Source organism: Equus quagga, chromosome 2 (genome assembly GCF_021613505.1).
Source record: "Equus quagga isolate Etosha38 chromosome 2, UCLA_HA_Equagga_1.0, whole genome shotgun sequence".
NCBI classification, from domain to species: domain Eukaryota; kingdom Metazoa; phylum Chordata; class Mammalia; order Perissodactyla; family Equidae; genus Equus; species Equus quagga.
Window position 1 is genome coordinate 123,562,871 of NC_060268.1, and position 21,125 is coordinate 123,583,995.

Sequence of the window (21,125 nt, forward strand, 5' to 3'; positions counted from 1 at the left end):
TAACAGGTTAAATTTCCCCAAAGCTGAATTAATTGCTATAACTAGCAAAGAAGCTGCTGGCAAGAAACCAGAAGGAGCAGACACATACCTGCTCAGATTCCTCATCACTGATGTTGGTCCGGCCCAGCATGGTGGCCTTTACTGTGGACAGGATTTTCAGCTGGGTGCTTATGGTGGGGATTCTCTCACATACCTAAAAAGAAAATTTAATTTAGCCTGTTTCTATATTTTTCTTGCCCACAAGCTCTTTGAGGGCAAGACTTATCCACCTCTGTATTCTCAGCGGCTAGCATGCAGAAGGCACTCAGTGAATTAGCAGCAGAATTCCACTTCTTTTCTCCCTAGGATCAGTATATGCCCTGTGTCCAGAAATGGAAGCACTAAAATTTCTTTCATTTGATTAGGAAATAAACTCCTGAATCTGTTTTTCCCCCAATACGCATGCATATTTCCCCTTTTATTTCTTTCCACTCTGAAGCACTGCCGCCTCCTTGCTCACCCACTTTTCTCTCTTCTACGTTCCTCCCTCCCACACACCCTCACTCTGATTCACACACACACACACTTTCCTGAGTACCTGTAAGAGGTTGGTTCTAATGCGCTTATCTGTGCACTGCTTGGCAACCTCCTTGGCCAACCGAGTCACCTCATCTGAGGCCTTGGCGATGTCCTTGGCACATTGAATCAGTGCCCGCTTGGTACCACTGCCCCCTCTTACCAGCCGAGACATCTCAGCCATCAACAGAGCCATGCGCTTGGCTGCTGCAATGATGTCATTGCCCTAGAGAGAAGCAAAGATACAGTGTGAGCTCAGCCCACACTCTGGCCAAGTTAGGGAAGGAGGTAGAAGCACAGAGAAGAGGAGAGAGCCTGCTGCTCTAGCAGCCCTCTGGAAGAGTGAGAAGAGGATAAAATGATATGGATAGCACAGGGGAAACAAAGAGAAGAGTGACCCAGGGCACTCACCCCAGCACTCAGTGAGTGAGAGTGAGAGAGAGAGATCACCCGACTGAAAAAAGGAAGACCTGGATCTTAATCTGAAAGGACAAGATGTGCGCCCCAGGCACAGCACTAAACAAGCATGTCAGCATCTCCAGGTTAATCATGTCAATAAAATATCAATAAAATGGGGCCAAGAAGTTGGTTAAACAGGCATTTTCCTTTCTATAGGGGAAAAGCAGTAGAGCTGGCCTGAGGGGAAAATACAGAGGAGGCTTTTTTCCAGATGCTGAAATCATCCTCTTCATCCTTACACTTGTTACAAATAGCAGCCAAGGACTACCGCTGCTGAACTAGAATTTAAAACCCCAAGTAACTATTATCAGCCTTGGTGATAAAAAATATATTTCCTGACCTAGACTACTCCTTCTCTCCCTCTATTGCCTCTTTGTCTTGCCTGCCTGATTTTAATTTTTCACATTTAAAAAGGCCAAGAATCAACCCTTCAGCCCCTCAGCTAAGTGGCTTCAATTAAAGAAACCTTTAGCTAAGAGGATGCTGGGGGACATATCAAGAAAATAAAATCATGAGCCAAGCTGTAAATGGAACCCCCCATGCCAACTAATAGCAGTTTATCTTAGATTTGGCATTTTATCTTAGTTTATCTTAGATTTGGCATAAAACCCTCATGGGTCATAATAAAGAATTGCACAAGTAATTTACTTTATATCCTAAAAGGTTCATCTTTTGGCTGGTAACAACCAAAAATAACAACTGCCATGTTCAAAACCACCTGAAAGGCCAGGACCTCCTCATTTTTCCCCTCATGCTTTTCAATTTCTATATGATGCAGTGAGGCATACACAAACCATGCCACTGCAGGGCACTCTGTGAGAGATCACCATGGGCACCAGAAAGTGGCTGATCGTTTATGCTGGAAGGCGTGTAACATCTCAGGCAGTAACTGAAGCCAGAGAGAACACAGGTATGGGAAGAAGTCATGAGAATAGGGTGTGTTAGACAAGGCCGTCTGGGCCCACCTCTTCCAGTGCAGACCTGGGATCACTATAGAACTTCATGACCTTGGTTAGAAGACAGTATAGTGCCAGGGTTAATTATTACCCAACACTCTTCAAACCCTTTCTTCTTGGAACATGCCACCTTCAAAGGGAAAAAAGTGATCACCCCGCCCCTATACCCGAAACTAGCCTTGGTTCAGTCCCCAAGGCCAAAGCTCTATTACTGCTTGTCCTGCAGCCTTGAGTGCTCTCTGTTCCCCATTCCCATCCTCTCTCACTGCAACACCTGGACAAGCAGTCAGTGAAGCCCCTTTCCCCATGGGTTCCCATTAAGGCCAGCATCTGCCACACAGCCAAGTGCAGGGCAGCAAGCAGTCCTCCCCAGAGACCCTGCCATATGAAGCTGCTTCTCATCCTGATCAACTCTGCCTGAGCCATCAGTGAGAGATCAGCAGGGGCGGGGGTGGCAGGCAAAGCTCAATGATCAGGCCAGGTGACTTCTTACTGGTCTACAATGGTTCCTGACCTGCAAGTCATTGAGAGATGCATCCACGGCTTCCCAAGGGATTTAAAGTTCCCAAAGTGCCCACAAGGTCAGTAACAAAAGGAATCCTTTCAAAAAGTGACCCCATCTCTCACTAGCCCCCAAACATAAATGCAATCCAATTAATCTGGTATTAGCAAACCTATCAACTTGTGAAGCCAGTCCTAACAACAAGGTGCAGACAGACAGATGCCCACCCTGCTCAGACTCACAGGACCCGCACAGATCATGAGTGATGCAATGTGTCAAGGCTGCACATGGCCGGATGCATATGGAGCAGCCCCAACTGGGGGTGCTAATCAGTACCTTACTAGACCACTTGGTAGCTTCCCGATGCAATGACTGAGCCGCGGCCAGAATGGGCTGGTTGACCGGCTGATTGGATGGCATTAACAGCAGCTCAGGTTCGTAATCGTCTTCCATGTCAGGGGGGACAGGGAACCCAACAGCATCGGCCGCATCTGCCTCAGCTACAACACTTAGACCCACCTCAGCGGCTGGGTTACCCGGCTTTGTCGATGGCAGGAAGGATGAGAAACAGGGACAGTGTTAGTAAGAGCAGGAGGACTTGGGAAACTGAGCTTCAGCTGGTTTAGTAACCAAAGCTTGCCTAGGATGGGAAAGAAAACAGCATATTCTTCAGGAGCCAGATGACCAAGCTCCACAAAAGGGGGAATTCTCAGCCTCCAGCACCAGTCCAACCTACCCTGTTCATAGTGAGTGAAGGAAAGAGATTCACTCCAGTGGCAAAGGGTTTCCAGAGAAACATTTATACCAAGAAAGCAAGTGGCATTCCTTCCTTTTTTATTCACTGACTGCCAAAGTTAAACTTGCCAAGAGTAATTCTCACGACAGAACATTTTTGAGACACCAAACAACCCAACAGTAGTAGCTGATTACTTTTAAAAGGAATCCAGAGGGAAAAAGTAAATGCAGCCACAGAAGTTGCTTTGAACAAAACAAAGTGACACCTGCTGGCTCATATGGACACTGTTCTACATGTTCTTGGACACAGGCAGTGACTTGAGTCAGCTCTGTAGCTGCCAGACACACATTATTATTTCCCTCAGTAGTTAAAAGTCCCAGAATTAAAAACAACACATTGGAGGCAACAGATATATCAAACCAGGAAAGAGGCAGGACAGCAAACATGATAGTGATTGAAAAGGACTTATTAAGTAAGCTAAAATCACCCAGCTGGAAGGGGGCTCGAGAAGTGATCCAGCCTCCATCTTACGGAAAACCCACACCTCAGACCAGCTCTCTATCCCCTCAAGATGTTCAGAGACAATGCTTCCACAATCTCATATGGAATCCATTGCTAGTACAAACTCAGAAAGCTGTTCTTTGGGTACAACCTAAATCTCTCCTGTTGCAAAATAGGGTTCTCACTCACCTCAAACTCAATTTACATATTTAATAGATAACACATGGACTTGGCAACTGACCAAGGCTGAACTCAGAAGAGACCAAAATTGGTGCCCATGAGAGAACAGAATCCAAGCAGGGAGAGAATGAATTTAATACCAGGGATGGGAATTCTGAAAGGCCAGGGGAAGAGGCAAAGGGATCAAATGCTAAAATAGGCTAGAGAGGAAAGAAAATAAAAGGAATTGCCCCAATGAGGCCAAAACCACTTATGTGAATAATGGTGAACACAGGTTCTTTATATCAACCATCTTTAATCAAGAGGAGTAGGAGTTTGTGTGGAATTATATTGGCGGTTGCTATCACTCCTAAAAGTCTTATCTGGCACAGAAAACTGTCTCCAAAAGGTGACGACAAAGTTGGAGGATTCAGGGTCAACAAGGGATTCAGGTACCATCGAAATCCTTTCACCTAACCTCTGCCTCAACTGGGACTCATCCCCATTCCTTGGAGGAGAGGCTAGCTCACTGCTGCTGGGATTCAGAGTCCCAAAGTATACAAAGACAGATAGATTGACAGATACTACAAACACATACCTCCACCCACCTCCCCAAACACACATGGTTCAAGCAGCACCTGACTTCACACAGCTCATAGTCAGCAATCCTCTGATGCTCCAAACCTCCAGAGACAGTCAGACCTAAGGATTTCTGGCCACAAATGGCAGATTAGGGTAAATAGGTAGGCTGAAGCTGTCTGCCTCTTAAATTTTATCTTTACAATTCATGTATATTCTACTTCACGATGTATCTGGGTTTATTTGTAATCAAACTTAAATTTCCTTTAAAACCTTTGAGTAAAACCAAGTTTCATTTTCATTGTCACCCCAAACCCCCTCCTCACGTGCATGCTAATGGTCCTAGGGATGTGCATGTCCCAGTTGGAGAGAGAAGATTATAAACAATTCCACAGGTTGGACCTGACCAGCAAGGTCACCATTCTGTCTTAGAACCTGGGCTCACAGCTAATGGTTCAGAAAAATAGTTAAAAAACAAAGGTCAATTTCCCAGTCTGAAAAAACCCAAGATCAGTTGCATGTGCAGGAAGTCCCCAAGGAACTACATTCAATACAAGAGTTTGAGATGGCTGAGGGTTTGACAAGAAAAAAGGCAAATAGTTGGTGGAAATAAAGATCTAGGGTCATATTAGAAACAGTTCAGAACTGACTTACAACTACATTTCACTGCAAGGTTAGTAATAATATTTAGCTCTTATCTGGAAAAGCTACCACTCACTTTTCATTTAGGGGAAAATAAGCAAAAGTTATTCATGAGGCATGACTTGCTGTGGCATCCAAATTTTCACCAACCACATTAATATTTACACTTTCAGATTTGTTTAGTTGGAGTTAACCTAGAGCTGTCTTGAGTTGAGGAGTAAGACGATTCTGAGAAAAGGACAAAGCACAGGCTTCTAACACAGTAATCTACTTGCTTGCAAACATTTCATCTAGCTGCAGCAGAGCCCACAGAAGACAGTGTCACGTTTGGAGTGCTGATAATTAGCAAGAGAGCATCTAAAAACATTCAGCAATACTAAGAAAGAAAAGCAATTTCTAAAAGACACCAAACGTCCAGCATGAGGGCAGCTGATGCTCTAATGGACAGAGGAAAGGCACTCTCAAGCCACAGGCATCCTAGCTCTCACTTTTGCTGCCAGAAGGAGAAACCATCAAGCACCAGAAACATCTCACTAAACTACTATAAGAGGATCACATGACTGGCAACAACAGGAACCAAAGCAGAGAGAGGAGGACTTTCCAAATAGATTCTTCTTCCTGGGCTGTAAGCATGGTTCTTCATCCTTTCTCAACAGGAAAAGCTTCATCACTCACCTTGCTGGACCATTTGCGAGCTTCATCATGGAGTTGCCTGGCAGCCATCATCATTGGCTGATTAATCACCTCCCCAGCTTTCTGCTCAGGGAACTCTTCGTCCTTCTCCTCCGGTGGTGGGGGTCTGGGGGGAGGGACCTCTCCCTCAGGCAGAGGTGGTTTGGGAGGAGCAAGCTCATCTGTCAGCTAAGAAACAATTACTAGGTTGTAAGTAAAGCCCTAGGAACTACTACCCGCTAGAATTCTTTCCTTTCCTCTAAAAAGCATCCCCAGAAAAGCCACCCACATTCACTCCATATAAGACCACCCAAACACCACCTGCTTCAATCTCAACAGAAGCATACTTTCTTCCTTTTTCCTCGATAAAAAGCTAGCTGCTACTGTTTTGGACATATCCCAGAGTGGCATGCACAGTACTACCAGACCAAGGATTCTCAAAGAAGATCTAAGTTCTGGTTCTGACTCTGTTGAGGGGCCGCTACATAGGCAAGTAACTTCTCCCCTGGGCCTTAGGTTCCCCTCTGTCAATGAGGGGTAGCTAGCCAAAACAGCCTGTAAGATCTTGATTCTAAACGTCATGACTATTGACCACAAAAGAAGCTGTTCTCCAAAAGAGCCCTCTCCCTGGCCCTAACCACCCACCAACAGGCCAGCTGGAAAGAATCAAGCACTGGAAGCTAGGGGAGCACTATTCCTTAACTAGGGGCACAATGATCCAATTTTGTCCTCAACCAACTTAGAAACTTACATCTTTTACTGACATTAAATATGAGAAAGTAAATCAAGAAGAGTAAATCATATCATTGCCTTGATAAACTATTCCCAAGGTCAAGCTATTTCCAGTGCTGTTAGTTAGAGTAAATGTCTAAAAATAATCATTATTTCTTTTTTTTTAAAGATTGGCACCTGAGCTAACAATTGTTGCCAATCTTTTGGGGGTTTTTTCTGCTTTTTATCCCCAAATCCCCCCAGTACGTAGTTTTATATATTTTAGTTGTGGGTCCTTCTAGTTGCGGCATGTGGGATGCCGCCTCAGCATGGCCTGATGAGCAGTGCCATTTCCATGCCCAGGATCCGAACCAGCGAAACCCTGGGCTGCCGAAGCGTAGCATGCGAACTTAACCACTCAGCCACGGGGCTGGGCCCTAATCACTATTTCTGATTCTAGGACTTGTATATGCAAGATATTGCCCAGCTAACCTCCCCCTAAACCATTTACCTATGAAAGAATAAATTCATGGTACTTTGGGGGGCATCAAAAGATTTTAAATTACAGTTGGGAAAAAGTAAGCTTTTCTTTTAAAAAAAAGGATTGTATTACTTTTATTACCAAAAAAATCAAGTAAAGGAAAGAAGAATATACACAAGAGTCTAACCACCTCAGTTTTGCCATCATCAACTGGGAACACATGGAATCTCCTCACCACATAATAAGCTGAGCAGTTTATTTTCCCACTCCTCACTAATTTGCCCACTAACTCATCACTCAACACATCCACACTTACCAAAGCCAGCTCCAGTGCTCCTATCACTCCCCATCAGAGTAGGCCAACACCACAGACCCCACCTACCCAGCATACCACATGCATAAGCACTGGGTTGGGACTCCACTAGATTTAGGAATGAAAGTCAAGTTGCACCTCCAACTAAGCTTCAAGTAAAAGCTAAACAAAGCCACACAGTGATTGAGGCTCCAGAACAGTCTACCTCTTCTCTTGCCACAGTCCCAGCACCCTGCTGCTCAATTCTCCCCATCTCTCTGAATTTACTTACGCGGAGCTGCTCAAGGTCTGGTGGAGGAGGCGGGAAGTCAGGCTCCTGAGGTTGGAAGGCTTCTCTGACCTTGGCAACAGCTCCCAGGATCCTATATCCTGAGTCCAGGAAGCTCTTTTGCAGGCCTAAACACAAGACACCCTCACTTTCGGCTGGGCAGGTCAGTGCCCTTGGAGCACTGTCTGTCCAGCAGAAGAACTGGTTTCCATTAACAAAAGCTGGGTATGAAGCTTCCAGTAAGCATCCCAGGCAATGAGTAAGAGTAAGGCAGATGCCCTGAGGCCTACAAAGAGTCAGAAGTGTCACAAACCAGCTGTGCCCTATAGTGCTCAGGGGGCCTTCTTGCCTATACAACTAATAAGAATTCAGGACATTCCTGGGTGTGAAAACTTTGGGCTCAGGTGGTGCTCATCATCTCTCATGATGAAGCAGTCAAGAGATAAACCTCAACTCAGAACAGGGCAATGTCAGTTTCAGATTGGGCACAGTCCCTAGAGTACTTCTCAACTTTCTCCCTACCCCTTTGCTTCACCTGGCATTCAGCTTATTAACCCCTATGTTGAGCTGCTGCTACTGTCCAGTCACCTGGAATTCAGGAATCTACTCAAGCTATTAGAGACTCCAGTTAGGAAACTGAGCTTGTCCTTAGTGAAGGTGGATTAAAGATACTAGAAAGATTCTGCCTGGGCTAGGGATGAATACAGCAGCCCCTCCTTCCTACTCTTTCACAATAACTGGACTCTACTCATAGACGAGGCTACAAACATTGGATGCTCAGAACAGGAAGCATTCAGATGTTTCGAACCAAAGGATTGGTAATATCTTGAGTAGTACTGAAAATACGATCAAAATTCAGCTAAAGAAAACCTAGATTCTTTGGTATAGGACCAGGATAATCACCTAGGAGACGACAGGTCAACTTAAGCCCTCCAGATTTGACAGAAGTGGAAAATGTTTTCCAGAGAAAAAGCATATTAAGAAAAGTAACGCTCGTTACATAAGCTAAACAGTTGGTAAACTGTTTATCATATATCTTTTGAGAAATTTCCAAAATAATGACTAAACAGGGCCGGAGCTATTTAGTCAGACAACATTAAGAAAGTGCAGAGAAGTTGGTCCAGAGTAACTTACAACCCTGCCAATGATGCAGAAAATATTCTGTTCAATATCTTTTGGACAGAAAAAGATTAATCTAGCATTCTCAAACTAAGTGTCTGTAGTTTTTGCTCCCAGATTTTGTATGTGGTGGTCGTGGGGTGCATATTTTCTCCCCACCCTGTCAACTTCCTGAGTTAACTTCCCAGCTGAGGTGAACCACACCAGGCATTGCTTACCAGGATCAGAAATGTTTCCAGCCACAGCCTTTGCATCCATTACCATTGGGGAGATAGTTTTGCTCAACTCATCAGAGGCAGCTTTCACAGCCTCACGGAACTTGGGATCCTCAGAGTTCTCCACCTCCCTCTTAGCCACCAGCAGGATCCGGTTGGCCCGACGGGCAATGCTGGTTGCCCCAGCGACCAGCATCTGAGGCTGAATATTGGCCATGGCTACTTTACACTTGTCCAGATCTTTTTTAATTGCTTCTTCGGAAGCATCCAACAAAGATTTGGTATCAATGGCTTCGTCCACCAGCCCTGTCAGGAGAACAGAAATAGAATTTAGTTTCTATTTTAGAAGAACAGAGATTCCAAAAGCCCGTTGTCCACTCAAGTTTCTCATGTGAAAGTACAAGATCCAGAATTCTCTCATTCAGCTCAAAGCCCTTCTTACACAATCAAAAGCTTCCAGGTGAATACCATAGTTAAAAAAAAGTGCGGACGTAGCCTAGGAGGCCAGAGAGACTCAGAGCATTTATACCAACTTTGGTCACTGGTCTTCTCGTATCTACCACAGACAACCAGAAATGTAACGACATCAGGAGGAAACAAAAATTACGTCCGAAACCTTCACCGCATCATCACCACCTTATCTGTTAATAATTTTTTCTCCCTTCTTGTCTCACTCCCCAGCCATCTGTTGCTTGTTGGCAGCTTGTATTGCCCAAGATGAGCCACGCGGAGGATTCCAGTAACCCTAACAGCCTGTTTCTTGTTTCTGTTACCTCTCTTCAGACACCTCAGGAGCTCCACTTTCATCTCTGGCTGCTGTGGATCTCTGTCACAGCAGGTTCTGCGGGGAAGCAGAAGAGCATGCATCCCTCTTTTCTTCCCTCGTCTCCTATCCCTCCCTCCATAGAGAAGGAAGATGATTCAGAGCTGCCACTTCAATTGCACAGACACAGGTTTGTTGGTGGTTGGTTTCTCCTTTTTTTAAAAAACTATGTAGTTGATAAGTTGGAGGAAACTCTGAGACAAGTTGTGTTAAATGGTCGCTATTGTAGTTCCTTGAAATGTGAATCCACTGAAAATGACAGGGACACTTAGTGTATCCACAAACACCGCCTCTCAGCCTCTGAAACCAAACTCTGGCTCAGACTGAGCAAAGACACTATTCAAAGGGGAGATAGGAGCTGTAACAATAAACATCACAGCAGGAGGACAGTATTAAAATAAAAGAGACTCAAAGAGTCTCTCTTCGGACAAAGTTGCAAGGCTCGAATGAGAAACCGCTGCTGCTCAGTAGCCCTAGTCAGGGCCAAGTACACTGTCAAGCACATGACCATCCCTTTATCCAATTACAGCTGAGTAACATAATCCGTCCAGCTTGAGTTTCTCAGAACTTATTTCTCATAGGTTAGACAATAAGAACTTTGCACACAGCTCTACCTGTCATTTTTTCAACATTATCAATCCACTGGTTCTTCATGGTCTCAAAATGTTCATAAGCAGCTTGATTTCCAGGATTCCTAAGTAAGATGCGAGCAGCTGAGACGACCTGGCAACGACAAAACAACCCTTTAAACACCAGAGCACCCTCCCACTCAAACACAAACTTTCAGTTAAGATTCCTCTTCTTTACCTATAGATGGCACTGTAAAGCCAAAAACCAGCAAGTCTCTTTTCAGACTGAACACATTAGGTTTGGTCTCATAAACAGGACCCCAGAATAGGCCCTCACAAAACATTTTACAGTCACAGCCTGATTTTAAGAAGGTAATAAAGTAACAAAGTAAATGAGTGTTCACTTAATACTTTAGGACATACACAAAACTGACATATATTTAAGCCCTTGATGTCAACTCTTCCATTTTAAAAAGCACCATGAAGAAAGATACCAAAAATTACTTAAAATTGATAGGAATATTTATAACAAATAACTGTCTACAGTTAACAAAGTGCTCTTACATCCATTATCTTACTGAATCCTTACAACAACCTTATGAGAGAGACAGGATAGGTAATTTCTCTACAGATGCAAAACCAAGGCTCAGAAAATTTAAGTGAGCTCCCACCCAGTCAGTTAGAGCACTTGGGGAAGGAACTAACATTTATCAAGTATTTGGTAAGTTACAGGCTGAACAAGCATCCTCTTAATCCTCAAAACAATCCATTAGGAAGGAATTATCTCCATTTTACAGATGAAGAAACTCAAAGTCACAGAGGATTCAGGTCCAGATCTGTCTCCAAAGTCCTTACTCTTTGTACAAATGGTGTTTTAAATCTAGTTTTCTGTTTCCTTTTTTTTAGGAATCTGAGTTTTATATAGAAATCCTATGTTTTACGTTTACGTTCCACGTTTTATGGAAGTTTCTAAAGAAACTTTAGACATGTTCATATTATACAGTTTTTTTAAAACTATGATTTTTCAAGAGAATCTAACTTATTAATATGTCATGTGGCCAAAAGTTGAACAATTAGAGACGTGCTTATTTCCCTGTCTCTCCCTGCAAGTCCCCACCAAAGCCAGTATCACAGATCTATAACACCTAGCACAGTTCCTAATGCATTATAGGTACTCAATATATACCTGCTGAATACATGAATGAAAAAATAATGCATTTTGTATATTTTGATTAGAATTAAAAATGCACAAACATCACACCAAACGATGTTGAACTGGTATTTTTAGAAACACCTATCATTTACTGAACTTTAATTCCTGTCCAAATTGTTTTCTTTTGTTCTCACTCTTCTAGTATACTAGCTCTATCTTGGTTATATAATTAAGTAGAAAAAAGAAAATAAGTTATGGACACAACGGAATTTTTTAAAAGTTCCCTCAAAGAGATATGGGGAAAGGCATAAGCTCTAAAATCAAAATAAACTAACCTCTCAAGATTATCCAAATATTTCCCTTATGTGTGTGTTGTGTGTGTGGGGGGGCGGGGGGGAGGTGCTTTACTAGTTTTTTCTACTTTGAAAATTAATCTATAATCATTGTAAAAAACTTCAAACAATATAAAAATGATTTTGACACTATGGATATGAGTGTTTTTTCCATGACATTTTATGTAAATGTTCAAAAATGTACAAAAACTGTTCCATAATTAACCTTCTTTACTGAATACTATATGGTGAATATTAAAATGATGAAGAGTGAGCAAAACCCAACCTGGGGTGTGAGTTCTCGGGCCGTCTTCACTGACGCCTGAATGCCTTCCACTGTTGATTTATTAGCAGTTCCAACAGCAGCTGCCTTCTCTGCTGTGGCACCAAGCCTTCCTGAATGGTTTTCAAAATTAGCTGCTCTCTCATCAAATACCTTGAGGAAAAAACAAAGACATAAAGAAAATTTATTTCAATAAAATGGCTCAAGCAGCCAAAAAGTCTTTCTTTAAGCAGAGGCAGCAACTGCTCAAGCAAAGACTTTAGAAATGACATCAAACCCTCAATAAGACAACAATCAAACACCAAGTGTTGCCCTTGCTATATCTCCTCAGAGGTTTGGCCATAAGCATCATCTGCGTGCACGCGTGCACACACACCCTTGAATTTCAGTGCAACCAGTGCTTACCAAGTGCAAACAGGACATACAGCACTGTGCAGTCTGCAACAGGGAGTGAAGTCTTCACAAAATGTGAAGACTTAAATAATTCCCATTTCCAAAAGGCTTATCCTCTAGTTTCAAAAAGACAAGCAAACCCACTCCAGGTTCCAGTGTAGGTGGCTGGGTGTATTAAAAGCCAAGAATATCCATGGAGTCCTAAACAGAGCTCCAGTCTCCTCAGGGCAGCATCTTTCACATATCCCATTACCATTAATGTTGTAAAACTCTGCCCTGACCTCCATGGAAAAAACGATAATTGGTGCTCACACTCAGGTGTGACACAAGGGTGAGGATGGCTAACTTTTACTACCCCAAATGTAAAACCATCTACTGAATTATTTATTCAGTTCTCACATTTTTAAAAAGTTAACTTTTCCTTCAACAAGGATATTATACAAGGTTGCATACCATGAAAAGGATGATTTAACTTAGATGAATTGACAAAAACTCTGTCATCTGTTTGGATAACATTATTAGAATTGATGCCTAAAATAGCAAAGTATACCAAACAGCACTGGTTCAGGTTTATACTATACACAGAGCATGTCAGGAAATGCCTGGCAGAATGCTTCCTCTTCTTTGCCTCCTCCTCAAGGTCTACATGCCCACAATTAGAGACTAGTTCTGGCTCCTGGCAGACGATCTCTAAAGGCCTCCTGGCTCAACAGCAGGCTCCAATCTCATTGCCAGGGTTCTGTGTTTACCCACTCAAGTCTCTTCCCTATTCTGGCCTCTGGTTTGGATTCAGCTACCTGGTTTGTGCATTTAATGCTCAGAATCTCTCCCTAAATCTCTGTCCCGTCTCCTGGCCTCAGTCCTTGTTTCTCTCCTTGGCTGGTGTCCCACACTCTGGATCTACAGGGCTTTTCCCTACCTTGGTTGATTGTCTGGATCCCAGCCCATGTCTGCTGCTCCCCCTGATTAAACCGTCTGCTTAGCTTGCTTTTCTCGTCACTCAATCAAAATGTACTGATCACCTATTATGTGCCAGACCCTGGAGTAGGTGCTGAAGATACAAAGATGAATAAGACGTAATTTCTGCATCTCAAGGAGTTCACTCCTAGTGGGGTATAAAAGGTCCATAAGCAGATATTTATAATAGAGTGTGCTACGTGCAATAACACAGCTAAGAACTGACAGCATGGGAGTAAAAGGAAAGGCACCTAACCCATCCAGGAAGTATAGGATAACAGGATAAAGAACAAACAGGAATTAGCTGAAAAAGAAGGTAATTAGGCAGAGAAACAGAAAGAACAAAGACATGGAAGGGAGAAAGGATAGAGTATGCAGGAAACTATAAGCAATTAGATATTGCTGAGGCATGAACTGAGAGGCAGGGGTTTGTGGGAAACAGATATAGAGAGAGTATTAGAAAACAGATCATAGAGCGCGGGCTTTATTCAGTAAGAAAGGGAAGGCCCACTGAAAGGTGTAAGCAGGAAAATATCTGGGTCAGATCTCTATTTTTATTTTATTTGTGGCCAAGTGACAGATTCAAAGAAAAGCAGCCAGAGCTGAGCAGTCATACAGGCAGCAAGAGACAAGGTTCAGAACTAGAGCTGTGGCAACATGAATGGAAAATGGAAATGATTCAAGAAATATTTGTGAAATCAAATTAGCTTGCCTTAATTTATTGGTGTAGGAAGATGAAGGGAAGGAAACGGTCAATAGTGACTCACAAATAGATTTCCAAGAAAGAGACAAGAAGGAGGCTAACGCATGCTAAGGTAAGCTATGAAACACCTGGGTGGAGATTACCAGTAGATGGTAGGATCTATTAGTCTGAAACTCAAAGAAGTCTGGAACGAAAAATAGCAAATCACCCCAGCCTAAGGGGACCAGGAGCTGAACAGCCCAGTAATCTAGGCTAGAGAAACAAAACGGGGGTCATTAAGCAAACAAGAATAACACAGTTCTACAGTGTCTTGGTTGCCTGACCCAACCCCTTCTCCTTTGCTCCCAATACTATAGAGGCTGGAAAACCAAATACTTGCTTCCTTAAACTCTTTTGCATCTTAGGTAACTATGTGACAAAGCTCTAGCCAATGAGACATAAACAAAAGTCTCCTGGAGGATTTCTGGGAAAGCTTTTACTTTCATTCATTCAGTATCAACATATCAACATATGCCAGGCACTGTTCTAAGAACTAGGAATAAAGTAATGACAAAACAAAGTTCCTGCCCACAAAGAATTTTCATGATAATGTGAGGAAGACAGACAAACAAAAAACAAGGTAAATACATCAAATGTTGATAAATGCTGAGGAGAAAAGTAGGATATAGAGATTAGGAAATTCCTGGGAGTGGGGGTGGAGGTGGGGTTCCTATCTTAGGTGGTGACCCAAAAGTGACATTTTAGTAGAAAGCTGAAGAAAGTGAGTAAATACATATAGTTATCTATGGAAAGATCAGAGAGAACAATAAGTACAAAGGCCCCAAGGTTAGAACATATAAACATAATCAAGGAATACTGGGAATACAATGCAAGGAGGTTAATGTAGACAGAGGAGCAGGAAGGGGAAGAGTTATACCACACGAGGTAAGAGAAGCAGACGGGGGACCAGATGCAGTGGTGTACCAAATCCACCGCTTGTACCAACTCACCCAGCTCACACAAGCCAAATGTGCCCATCTCTTTCCAACCCTGCTTTCAGTGACTTCACATTGAAACAGCCATGATAGGAATATTTAAATTATGGAAATCAACAAGCCTTACAAATCAAGGCTTTTTGATTTTTGGGTTTTTTTTCCTGGAGAGTTGGGCTATGAGCACATCACTGCCCTCACTGTTTATTGTAAGGAGTCTGGCTTCATGCTGGGTCAGGGAGGAGTCACTGGAATGGTTTAAGTAGATGAACAACATCAAATGATTTCAAAGGATCACCCTGACTTCTGTGTTGAGAATAAAGTGCCCTAATAAAAGGGATAGTTATGACTGGAATGCACCCATCCCTTATTTCTTATTGCCTTGAACATAAGGCCTAGGGTTGTAACAGCCATCTCATGCTATGATGAAAAGACCAAGAAAATCACAGAGATGCCAGCTTTCATGGTGTCAAGTTGCTGAACCAAGGCTATCTTTCTCTATATTTCTTGTTATCAGATGAGAATCTAATCTATTTGCTTTAATCTCTGACAGTCAGGTGCTTGCAACTAAAGACATGTCCTAAAGACATTCCTAACTGATACACTTGGTGTCTAAGAGAAGAGGTAGCAGGGCCTTCCCTCTCCCACTCTTCTACCTTTCATCTGCAATTTCCCAACCATTGTCCCTGATGTACACGGTAATCACATCTTACCTTTACAAATAAATAATCAATAAATAAATGTATGTGTATGTGTGTATGGCTAGCAAACAGAAGAAATGGAAGACCTCAGATATTCACCTCTTCCCTATTGGGTGCATCAGGGGGTGCAGTGGACGCAACTGCCAACAGCTTGATGGGAGTTGTGGTATCGCTGAAAACGTCTGACACCTCCTGAGTCATGGCCTCCTGCATCCGGGCTTTCAGATCCTTAAAAACATTGTTTACAAATAAAAATTTCCAAAAATATTCCAGAAGCACATCTGACAGTGTTCTCACTTCACTGACACGTTCATTCATTCAATAAATATTTATTGAGTATCAACTATGTACACAGCACTAAGCTAGCACGGAACAGGTGTAAGATATGAATCCTGCCCTCTAAGCGATTAGAGTCTAATAGGAGAGGTAAGACAAGACCTACATTTCCCTAGAAATTGTTCCACCCAATCAAGAAATCTTACTTCTTTTCTTGGTGGCCTCCAATAAACAATACTGAGAATCATGGGGTTGAGCCCAAAGAAAGCCCTGAAACGAGATGGAGTTCCTCACCATTCTGAATGCTAGAGGGGCCTGATAATGACCACAGTAACTGTAAGGATTGTTTGGTGGGTGCAGTGCCAAATTTCTAAGCATTTTGTTACATTAGGAGGAAAGAAATCAAGAATGGGAATTTTTTTGATACATGTTTTTTCAGTTAAGTTTATAGAAAAATTGATAACATATATGTATCCAATTCTTAACTAGGTCTAAAGAAGTCCCGAAAAACATCCTTTTCATAGTTATCACACTTAGTCCAATCTGTTTTCTGGATTTATACAAAGAAGTCACGGGGCCAGCCCGGTGGCACAGCGGTTAAGTTTGCATGTTCCGCTTCAACGGCCTGGGCTTCGCCAGTTTGGATCCTGGGTGCGGACATGGCATTGCTTAGCAAGCCATGCTGTGGTAGGCGTCCCACATAGAAAGTAGAGGAAGATGGGCATGGATGTCAGCTCAGGGCCAGTCTTCCTCAGCAAAAAGAGGAGGATTGGCAGCAGATGTTAGCTCAGGGCTAATCTTCCTCAAAAAAAAAGAAGTTTCAATCGCCTCTCACTGTTTCTCAAGGTGGGTGGCATTTACTGGCTGGTGATACTTGAGGTGGTTTTTAGGTGTTAAAAAGACAAATGCTTTTATTTTAATAATTACATGTTTCTTATAAAGAATATTAGAAAAAATATAACTAGGTCACCAAGCTCATGGTTTCAGGATTACTAGAAGGTTTTCTTTTAAATAAATTTATTTAAGTTTAAAAAAAGAGTCCATTTTAAGAAAAATATTGATTAAATAAAAAGTACAGGTGATACGTGGATGGAGCAAATTCAAAATAGCTCTTCATTGAGTGAAACATGGGAAATATAACTTTAGTTGCTGTCACTGGTGAGCTTTTTCCTAATAAGCTGTGGATTTCCTTATATCCTTGGTCACACTCTTTTCACTTTCCCTAGACTCAGGAAATGATATATTTTAAAAAACTCTCTCCCTCCCTAGTTTTTCAATAACAGTAAGCATAAGAAATGTAATGATATGTACTCCTGAGTTTTACCTTTAAAGAGTCTTGGAGCTGAGATGCAAGTGCTCTCGCCTGAGGACTCTCCCCTTCCCCTCTGGCAGCCAGGTCAGCCAGCTGGGCCGTCAGCTGGTCCACTCGGTCACACTTTGCAAGAAGATCTTGGCGATAAGGCCCCATCATGACATTAGCCAGACGATGCCCTTCGGCCACAAGCCCCCGGATGGCAGCCTGACCTGGACCAAGAAGAAAACACTGAAACTCACAAAGACCTGGAGAAGGTACCTACAGTGCCATTCTGGTAAGCTGTTTTTTTTTTTTTTAACAGTAACACTTCGTGGGTTTTTTTACCCTGACAATAGAAAAAAATGTGAGACATACAGAAAAGTATAAATAAAAGTAGATAAACCACCCATAGTCCTTTCACCCAGAGATTGGCACATTTGAACATTTCCTTCCAGTCTTTTTCAATGCCTTGCAAGTCCTATACACACATACAAAATTGGGATTATACTATACATTAACTTTTATTCCTTGTTTCTTTTAATTTAATGCAAGCATTTTTCCACATCATTAAATATTCTTCAAAAATAATTCTCTAATGGGGCTGGCCCCATGGCCAAGTGGTTAAGTTCGCGCGCTCCGCTGCAGGCGGCCCAGTGTTTCGTCGGTTCGAATCCTGGGCGCGGACATGGCACTGCTCATCAGACCACGCTGAGGCAGCGTCCCACATGCCACAACTAGAGGAACCCACAACGAAGAATACACAACTATGTACCGGGGGGCTTTGGGGAGAAAAAGGAAAAAATAAAATCTTTAAAAGAAAAAAATAATAATTATCTAAAATTTACGTAATATTTTATCATATTAACCATAATTATTTGGCCATTTGCTTATTACTAAACATTTATACTGTTTATATACACTCTTGTATGTAACTCCTTAGAAACATCTCTAATTATTTCTTAGAATAAATTCCTATAAGTCAAATTGCTGAGTCAACGGGTATGAACATTTTTAAAGCTCTTGACATATTATATGAAATTAACATTCAAAAAGTTTGTACCAATTTATTCCTCCACCAGTAAATTATATGTTAGCTTAATTCCCCAACACTGGGAATCACCAATTTAAAAAATTATCTTTTTATCCAATGAATACAGCAAATGAAGTAAGATCTTTCTGCTTCAGCAGGTTTGCTATCATAATATGACCTAAATTCTTATAGATTCATTCCTAAAATTTCCCAAAAATCAAAACTTCAGGTTATCAACTATACAGGTGACTGTGATGCAGGAGCTCTCACAACTGAACAGTAACCTTGGTAGTTGTGTCTTTCTAAAAATTATGTTTACCTGGGAACTTTCTAAGGACTATAATAAAAGAAATACTATAGAATAGGCATATACATAGACTGGAAATAATTAGTTCAAAGTTTCAGTTCCAACCTGAGGACTTTTCTATTTGCCCACAGCAAAATCATTTATTTGCTAATACTTCTTAATTAAATCACAGGAATCTTATTGGCTGCATTTGGAAATGAAGTCATATTACAGAATGACTTACTCACTAGTAGCTGAAGAAAATCCTTCTGTGCCTAATTATAGATGATATAGGATCTCTATCAACAACTTACTTATTTTCACTGAGACCAGTTTAATGAAGGTTGACTGCACTGACGACCTTACCAACTCCCCGGTCATCCACTGTGGGATTATCTATCCACCGCTGTGCTTGCTCAATCTTGCCCTCAAGGTGGACAGCTGCTTTGGCAGGTCTGCTGTTGGCCACAGCCCTGTTGGTTTTGGTCTGCAAGTTCTGCAGGGCCGTGGCCACCTGTTTGGCCAATGCTCGGGCCTCTGGGGAATCTCCTTTCCCCCTGCAGAGGAAAAGACAGCCATTCTGTCACATATAGACACTATTTACATTGAGATGACTTATTTGCTAACACCAATGCTAATAAGGTGACAAACTGCTAATGATTATTATTAACTTAGTTTGAAAGGAAATAGGTTTATCTATTTGGCCCTTAAATAAGCAATTAATAATATAAATTATATATACATAAATATATAATATATATATAAAATATATATATAAAGTAATATGAAGTATAAATTATAAATAAATAAAACATTGCATAGTCAACCAGTGGTGAGATCTGGAGCTGGAAAGTCATATTAAGCCTGAAACATGGTAGGTCAAAGCTAGATGAAGAACCCAAATAAATAAAGTCAACACACAGAGTGAAACAAACAAAGCACACCACACAGCTACTAAGAGATGGAGGGAGGCGCTTCTAGTTGCCACAGGATCTGGCCATACTTTAAGCTATTGGGTTCTATTCGATGCCTCTATATATTTTCAATAAACCTCCACTTTTTACTTGTTAGTTCCTTGCAACCAAAGAACCTCAACAAGAACATCAACACAGAAATAAAAAGACAATCACAGTTATGTCACAAAGGGAGATAACTGTCCCCAAAACTTTATTCCAAAGACTTCAGATTCTAACCATTATGAACATACGAAGATTCTAACACATTGTTTTTTGGGTTTGGGGTTTTTTTAATTTTAATTTTTGTTTTTATAGCAGTAACATTGGACTATAACATTATATAACTTTCTGATATACATCATAATATATTTCAAATTCTGTGTAGATTACATCATGTTCACCACCCGAAAACTAATTATAATCCATCACCACATATGTGCCTAATCATCCCTTTTCCCTTCCTCTCCGCCCTTCCCCTCTGGTAACCATCAATCCAATCTCTGTTGCTATGTGTTTGTTTGTTGTTGTTTTTATCTTCAACTTATGAGTGAGATCATATGGTATTTGACTTTCTCCCTCTGACTTATTTCATTTTAGCATAATACCCTCAAGGTCCATCCATGTTGTCACAAATGGCCGGATTTCATCCTTTCTTATGGCTGAGTAGTATTCCATTGTGTATATATATATCACATCTTCTCTATCCATTCGTCCCTTCATGGGCACCTAGGTTGCTTCCAAGTCTTGGCTATTGTGAATAATGCTGTGAAGAACATAGGGGTGCAAGTATCTTTATGCATGTGTGTTTTCAAGTTCTTTGGATAAATGCCCAGCAGTGGAATAGCTGGATCATATGGTAGATCTATTCTTAATTTTCTGAGGAAACTCCATACCGTTTTCCATAGTGGCGGCATCAGTTTGCACTCCCACCAGCAGTGTACTACGGTTCCCTCCTCCCCACATCCTCTCCAACACCTGTCATTTGTCTTGTTAATTATAGCCATTCTGACTGGAGTGAGGTGATATCTCATTGTAGTTTTGATTTGCATTTCCCTGATAGTTAATGATGTTGAACATGTTTTCATGTACCTGTTGGCCATGTGTATATCTTCTTTGGAGAAATCTCTGTTCAGATCTTTTGCCCATTTTTCAAATGGGTTATTGGTTTTTTTTGTTGTTGAGACACATGAGTTCTTTGTATATTTTGGATATTAACCCCTTATCCAATATATGCTTTGCAAACATCTTCTCCCAATTGTTAGGTTGTCTTTTCGTTTTGTTGATGGTTTCCTTTGCTGTGCAGGAACTTTTTAGTTTGATGTAGTCCCATTTGTTTATTTTTTCTTTTGTTTCCCTTGCCTGGTCTGACACATTTTATATCTCAAGTTCACTTGGTCATAGAAAAGTAAACTTCAGGCTAATCTTACCTATCTCACCTATAAAAAGGAAAATATTAACCTACCTGCCAGAAGGACTAATTTAAATACTCTCTTAAGAGCTCCTTTTTGATTCTAAATTTCTATACTTTCT

The 21,125-nt window shown here is 41.6% G+C and overlaps 1 protein-coding gene across 4 annotated transcripts in view; it reads right to left on the reverse strand.

Annotated features, from left to right (window-relative positions):
- Positions 1 to 21,125, reverse strand: part of VCL (vinculin) — a 95,065-nt gene that overhangs the window by 4,904 nt on the left and 69,036 nt on the right. For 2 of the 4 annotated variants that reach the window (XM_046652322.1, XM_046652321.1), the window contains exons 11-21: positions 19,006 to 19,196; positions 17,354 to 17,553; positions 15,853 to 15,981; positions 12,032 to 12,181; positions 10,306 to 10,414; positions 8,872 to 9,174; positions 7,538 to 7,662; positions 5,765 to 5,950; positions 2,809 to 3,012; positions 578 to 781; positions 89 to 193 (exon numbers count right to left, since the gene is read on the reverse strand). In XM_046652322.1, the coding sequence (XP_046508278.1) occupies positions 89 to 193; positions 578 to 781; positions 2,809 to 3,012; positions 5,765 to 5,950; positions 7,538 to 7,662; positions 8,872 to 9,174; positions 10,306 to 10,414; positions 12,032 to 12,181; positions 15,853 to 15,981; positions 17,354 to 17,553; positions 19,006 to 19,196 (1,906 nt within the window). The remainder of the gene's footprint in view (positions 1 to 88; positions 194 to 577; positions 782 to 2,808; positions 3,013 to 5,764; positions 5,951 to 7,537; positions 7,663 to 8,871; positions 9,175 to 10,305; positions 10,415 to 12,031; positions 12,182 to 15,852; positions 15,982 to 17,353; positions 17,554 to 19,005; positions 19,197 to 21,125) is intronic. The other 2 variants (XM_046652324.1, XM_046652323.1) reach the window with 1 other exon arrangement.